Below are 6,595 nucleotides of genomic sequence, written 5' to 3' on the forward strand. Positions count from 1 at the left end.
AGCCTTGAAGTACACACGTGTGCACATCGGCTGTCTAGCACTACAGAGCACTTTTTACTTTCGGGCGTGAGGAGGTTAAGTGAATTATTTCGTCCATATTTTTGCTTTTTACCACCGGGTAACGTGGTAATGATGCTATAGATAGAGCCATTGCCCCTACTTTTCTAGTGATGTAGAGGTACTTAAGAAACCAATCGATGAAGGTTATACTAGACTTCGTTCACATTTCGTTCAACAGTGGCTGAAATTGCTAAACCCTTGACCGAGGTCGATTTTCTCGAACCAACTTATCTTCCACAGTTCATACACTACAAAATTTACAACTGCACACAACACGTTAAAATCTTCCTTTGCCACACAAAGAAACAGACGTTCCATCACGAAAAACACGAAACAACTACTAAAACAAGGGTGAAATTACAGTAATCATTTGAGAAAAAAGGTGACAGAGTAGTGAGTCAACATGAAAAGTCCCATGAGACGTAAGAATACGCCTCACACGGCGGAATCTGACATTGAAAGAAAAATAGACGTTCCACGAAAAACACGAAACAACTACTAAAACAAGTGTGAAATTACAGTAATCATTTGAGAAAAAAAGGTGACAGAGTAGTGAGTCAACATGAAAAGTCCCATGAGACGTAAGAATACGCCTCACACGGCGGAATCTGACATTGAAAGATAGACGTTCCACGAAAAACACGAAACAACTACTTAAACAAGGCTGAAATTACAGTGATCATTTGAGAAAAAAGGTGACAGAGAGTAGTGAGTCAACATGAAAAGTCCCATGAGACGTAAGAATACGCCTCACACGGCGGAATCTGACATTGAAAGACCACAGAATCCGAATGTTGAGATAGAATTCGATGTATCTGACGCCCAATGTGCGGAAATGGTTCTGGATTTGATCAAATCCATCAAAGAGGCTAACGTGAGTACGACCAGAATAGATGATCAAGGCAAACGACTTGACAACAATAGACCGGATAGAAGAGATGATAGAGCAGATAGAAGAGATGATAGACCGGATAGAAGTTATGATAGACCGGATAGAAGAGATGATAGAGCAGATAGAAGAGATGATAGAGCAGATAGACGAAGCAGTGAATCTATATATAATGACGATGATAGGAAGATGAAGAAAGAGAAACCTGATAGGAGCAGGAAAAGTAGATTTAGCAGAAAGCGAAGCAATAAGAAAAGGGTAGACTTTGATATGTCTGATGAAAACGGGCATGACAGAAGAGAAGAGATAGAACCTGACAGACGTGTCAGAAGACCTGACAGACACTCTGAGCATGAGATCAGAAACTATGATGACGTATTTGAAGATATCACAGATGATGATTGTTCTGAGTTCGGTGGTAAAAAGAGGAGGAAAAAGAGGAAGAGAGGCAAAACGAGCGACGTGAAGTACGACGCTAAATTGAGAAAACAAATATCCAAGAGTTGCAAGAAGACAAAGTCCACCATAGCAAAGGAGTTCAAAGCCAAAGAGAAAATGAGACAAAAACTAGAGAAACAGAAGCTCAAGCAAATGGCTGCATTGGGGAGAGAAAGGAAGAGAGAGATCGCACAGGCGTTGAAGGAAAGGAAGAAGTGTGAGAAGATGAAGGAGAAACTAAGAAAACGGAATGAGAAGCTGAAGTTGAAGGAGTTGGAGCAGAAATTGGCAGTGAAGTGCAAAATGTTGAAGTATGGAGATCAAATGGAGAGCGATGACTGCTATGATACTAGGAATACATCTGTTGATAGCTCCAGGTCTACGCTGTAGAAAAGCATTATAGCAGTATTCAATAGCATGTTGATAGATAATGAAGATATGGAAGATGACAATAAACTAATATAATTATAATATGCTGTCAGCACACGAGTATCTTAATCTTAATGTACTCTATTGTTCTTTGTTGCTCAAACTCTAGGTACAGGAGAAAAAGTAAAAAATATGCTAGAGATATGATTTTGAGCTTTACGAAGTGGTTTTCAAGGATCTTGAAAGATTTAGTAATGAAGGTACCTACCTACTTTCCATCTACCATCTACCTATCAACATCAGCACATCATTTCAAAAAGTATTCGTAGTTCGTACCTATTAGGCAGCTGGGAAAAAAAGTTTGATGGGGGGAATTTCGATGGAAAAATAAAAAATAAGTACTCATTATCGTTTATGTACTCATTCAGTCGAACATTTTCCATTCAAGGTTCTTCCTGAATTCTGCAGGAAATGAAAAGCGTTATCTACAGGAGAGAAAACTAACTCAACGTCATTGAATATGATTGACTTGAAAATTAAGACGAGGGGCGAACTATACAGGGTGTCCCTTGAGGGTTTCCTAATCAGGAGGTCCTTCCTTCGAATCCTGTTAGGACGGACATGATAAAATTACATCTTGTTACATGATTAATTGATTATGAAAGAATTAGTATCAGGAGGTGCATTGATAATCCAAGAAGTGCAATTGAGGTTGCTACAGGCACAGTCATTTAGTTGCTACCCTTGTCTCCCTCCTCTCTCTGCCCCATCATCTTACCATTGAGTGATTCTCCCTCTCTACCTCCCCTTCCCTCCTTCCCCCTCTTCCCTTCCCTTGTCATCCGCCACTCTTCACCCCATCAACGTACCATTGAGTGATTGTACCTCCCTTCCTCGCCCCATTCAGTGATTCTCCCTCCCCTTCCCTCCCTTTTTTCTCCCTCCTTCCCCCTCTTCCCTTTCCTTTTCTTCCCCTTCTCTTGTTTCTCTCCCTGATCAGTCATTTTTTCCCCCATTTTTCTTGACGCGAGAAACGACAACCAGCGACGTATGCTTTCTATTGAAATACAAAGAAAAAGGGGTTGGATTGGGACAGGGGGGGGGGATAGAGGGGGAGGAGAGGGAGAAAGGGAGAGGGGGAGGGAAAAACCTGCGGCTTAGCGCTTACAAAGCAGACGCACTACCAACTAAGCTAACTAGGCTGGCGTAGGTATCTTAATTTTGTGCAGCCTAAGCAACCTTTCCTGAATTTCCTACAGGAAACCAGGATACTGAAAAAATCTTAACCCTTTTCTTCTTCTTCTTCTTCTTCTTCTTCTTCTTCTTCTTGTTCTTCTTCTTTACAGGGGACCCGGTAAAATAATAATACCTACCTTCGTTCAATGTATGAGATTACATCAAATACCTATTCCTGCTCGCAATTTACAATTCCGGCAGCCCAATAGAAGCCACTATCACAGAAATAACCCCAGGAAAACAGAACTAGAAAATAACACAACTACCTATTACAGGAAAACCTAAGGAACATAGAAAATAACAAATAAGTGGGATGAATAAACAACAATGGGGGGTTTAAAAGGGGAGGAAGTGGGAAAGTATGGCCCACAAAACTGTCAGGTGTAAGAAAATTGGGAGGCTCTCTAAGTACGTTTGCAAAAGAGAGGCGTGTCTACTCACTCAGAAAAAGGGTTCGTATACGTGCCTCTCAAAGGACTGATCGGTTTGAAAATGTAATGAAAAATTCATTGGTGTACTGTGTGAAACATTGTTTGCCAAATATCATCAAAATTGTTTTAACTCTGAAGTAACACGACCCGAAGCGCGACGTCACACGTAGAGAACATTTTGGGTTATCATCTAATCTAATCGAGCTTGACACAATATTAACTGGCTGTTAGTCAGTGGTTAAAACGGTGACCATTCAGTCTTGTGGAGACAATCGATTTTCTAGCCCTCCCTCTGATTAAACCTCACCATCCGACACTGTGTTCGAACTGTTCGACCTCATTTGAAATTTAACACCATTACCCTCTTCAGGCCATAGACTTCTACAGGCCAAATTTTCTATTATGCCTGTAAAATACCTTGACAAACGAGCTACCGTTCCATTACCTATGTACAACAACTGCATGCCTACCATTTACCTAAGGGTTAGGTTTCAGGTATTGTGTGTGTATGATATGGGAATTATTCATGGTTTCAAAATGGCGCTCAAGAGAATATCAGAATAGTTTGTTGAGGGCTGAGGGGTTCTGAGTGTGTTCATGAAACTGTTTAATTTTTCAGCAGTAAAAAAAAAAAAAAAAAAAAAAAAAAAAAAAAAGGTCTCGTTTTTTTATGGGTTTAATATTGTACAATGCTTAGTTATTACAATAGACCTTGCTTAATTTAAAAAATAATAATAATAATGAGAAGAAGAAGATGGAAATGAGGTTGCCTGAAAGAGAAGGACTGGATAGACCTCAGGGAAAACCCAATACAAGCTGCCACACCTTCCTTGAACTTATTTCCAACCCTGGAACCTGTTGACCGATCTGCTGTCACTGTCACAACAACAAGAACAAAAACAACACCACCTTTGAGGTGTTATTGAGGGCATTTGTGGCAGAGGAAATTAAATTTGTGGTAACTTCATTTGGATGAAGAATTCAGGAGCAGACGTACCCACCTATCTTCACATTTTTCATTCTTTACGTACTTCATTTTTCAAAAAATGACCGCCGCGACGAAAGCACAACCTTCATATTCAATGCCGCCAACTTTCCTATCACTGCCATAAAAAATGCAACACCACTTACCACCCTCACTCCACTAAAAAGACTCTATAAATCAAAACCATTCAAATACATGCTACTTGTAGATTGCGTCTCTCGGAACATTCCAAAACATTTATCTCCCAAACTCCAAATATTGCACACAAATGGTTCGGAATGAATCGAGCACTTAAACCCTTGTTCCTCTCTCTCTTTCTCTCTCTCCTTGTCTTTCTCTCTCTCCTCTCTCTCTCCCTGTTTCTCTCTCCTCTCTCTCTCCCTAACTCTCTCTCTCTACCTTTCTTTTCAAACCTTTCTCAACTTAATTGGGGTAGGTTTGAAAATATCAAGAGGCTTGCCTTTTCACTTTCTATCATCAGTAACCTTAACCCCCCCTAAAACATACCTACGTCTTACCTACCCTACTGTAGACTTCTCTCTCTTTTTGCCTCCCTATCTCTCTCTTTCTCCCTCCCTATCTCTCTCTCACTCTCTCTTTTCCATCACTAGTGGGGAAAAAAGAATTCACCCCAGTAAACCATGTATGCACGATTTAGGTACAATGAAGGTTTTTTTTTGTCTAAATGTTTACATAAGGAAAAAAAGATTAAATAATAATTATGAGGGGAAAATGTTGCTTCAGGGATTTAGGAAGGAAAGTAGTGCACATATCTTCCTACCGTCCTAACTATGTACCTACCTAGCTACCAAACAGTCTCATTTCCTACTAAAATAACCTCACTCTCTTTCATTAATTTTAAATTACTTGCAAATGACAAACAACCAAAATACAAGTACATTGTACCTTGTACCTACTAACAAAGATTTTTTTTCTCTCAAAATAGGAGGTAAAAAAAGAGAAGGGGAAAGCATAAATGAAGAGGAAGAAGAAAACAAGAAGGAGGAGGAAGAGGAGAAGGAAGAGAAAGAGAGGAAGAGAAAAAAAAAAAAATCTGGTGTGAACATCACACGACTTTCCTTATCATATTAAAATGATGCTTATTTGAGTGTTCTTTTACCCTAACTTTTACAATATCTCTAACCGTTTAGTCAATATAGCTGAAAACCGCCAAAAAACGGTCGAAGAGGAAGAGAAGAAGATGTCTCAGCAAGAACCATCCTGAACGCGCCTTTTAGCTGTCGCGAAGACCAACATCAAGAACATACCTAGATGTAATTCACCCTTTGCATCTAGAAGAAGATGTCTCAGCAAGAACCATCCTGAACGCGCCTTTTAGCTGTCGCGAAGACCAACATCAAGAACATACCTAGATGTAATTCACCCTTTGCATCTAACGACCTTCAAACAGGTCGTCGAAACATTTTCTATTTACTTTGGTAACAGAATGGAAAGCGCCCGGTCATTGCAGAAAAACACAAGTACCGCTTATCTGATCTCATTATAGCAGGGCGTTAAAACCGTTTATTTCTATGTACGAAATGTTTAATTTACGAAATGTTTATTTCTATGTAGGTACGAAATGTTCATTTCTATGTACGAAATGAGCTCCATTTGAACTCCGTTCACCAGCACATTATCGCTTGAAGCCAGTTTAAGCTAACAAGACACAAGAGATGTGGAGGTGGTTAGGTGGATTTCAGCAATCAGCATGGCTTAAATTCAGTACATTATCGCTTGAAGCCAGTTTAAGCTAACAAGACACAAGAGATGTGGAGGTGGTTAGGTGGATTTCAGCAATCAGCATGGCTTTTATCTCGCCTTTTGCCATTTCGAGTCTTATTGCTTTCTCTCCACAATTCCCCGTGTTTTGTCTATCTTGTTTTCCTTATCTATTCTATTTCTAGATTTCTACCTATATTGTATCTATGTGCTATACTTTTTCCAGAAGTTGCTAACGAATTGACTGTGAGATGGAACATGATATCTACCGTAGCACGAGTTTTTTTCCCCCCCTCTAATTCCAGAACTATTTTTTATTTTTATTATTATTATTATAGATTCCCCGTGTTTTGTCTATCTTGTTTTCCTTATCTATTCTATTTCTAGATTTCTACCTCTATTGTATCTATGTGCTATACTTTTTCCGGAAGTTGCTAACGAATTGATTGTGAGATGGAACAGTGT

General features: G+C 39.5%; 1 protein-coding gene across 3 annotated transcripts; it reads left to right on the forward strand.

The window, feature by feature from the left end:
- The first annotated feature begins 250 nt into the window (after window positions 1–250).
- LOC103519329 (pre-mRNA-splicing factor cwc25-like) lies at window positions 251–1,871 on the forward strand. 3 transcript variants are annotated; one of them, XM_026830869.1, is made up of 3 exons: window positions 251–367; window positions 529–673; window positions 830–1,871. In XM_026830869.1, the coding sequence occupies exons 2-3, from the start codon at window positions 623–625 to the stop codon at window positions 1,775–1,777; spliced, it is 999 nt and encodes a 332-aa protein (XP_026686670.1). In that variant the 5' UTR covers window positions 251–367; window positions 529–622; the 3' UTR covers window positions 1,778–1,871. The 3 variants fall into 3 exon arrangements, with proteins under 3 accessions (XP_026686670.1, XP_017303649.1, XP_026686669.1); XM_017448160.2 differs by having other exon boundaries at window positions 251–362; window positions 524–673; XM_026830868.1 differs by lacking the exon at window positions 529–673 and having other exon boundaries at window positions 251–365; window positions 682–1,871.
- The last annotated feature ends 4,724 nt before the right edge of the window (window positions 1,872–6,595 follow it).

Source organism: Diaphorina citri, unplaced genomic scaffold (genome assembly GCF_000475195.1).
Source record: "Diaphorina citri unplaced genomic scaffold, Diaci psyllid genome assembly version 1.1 scaffold2671, whole genome shotgun sequence".
In the NCBI taxonomy this organism is placed as follows: domain Eukaryota; kingdom Metazoa; phylum Arthropoda; class Insecta; order Hemiptera; family Psyllidae; genus Diaphorina; species Diaphorina citri.

Coding starts and splice junctions, on each gene's coding strand:
- LOC103519329 (XM_026830869.1), top strand. CDS start 623: ATGAAAAGTCCCATGAGACGTAAGAATACGCCTCACACGGCGGAATCT. Junction 674..829: donor CTCACACGGCGGAATCTGAC/ATTGAAAGATAG, acceptor GCGGAATCTGAC/ATTGAAAGACCACAGAATCC.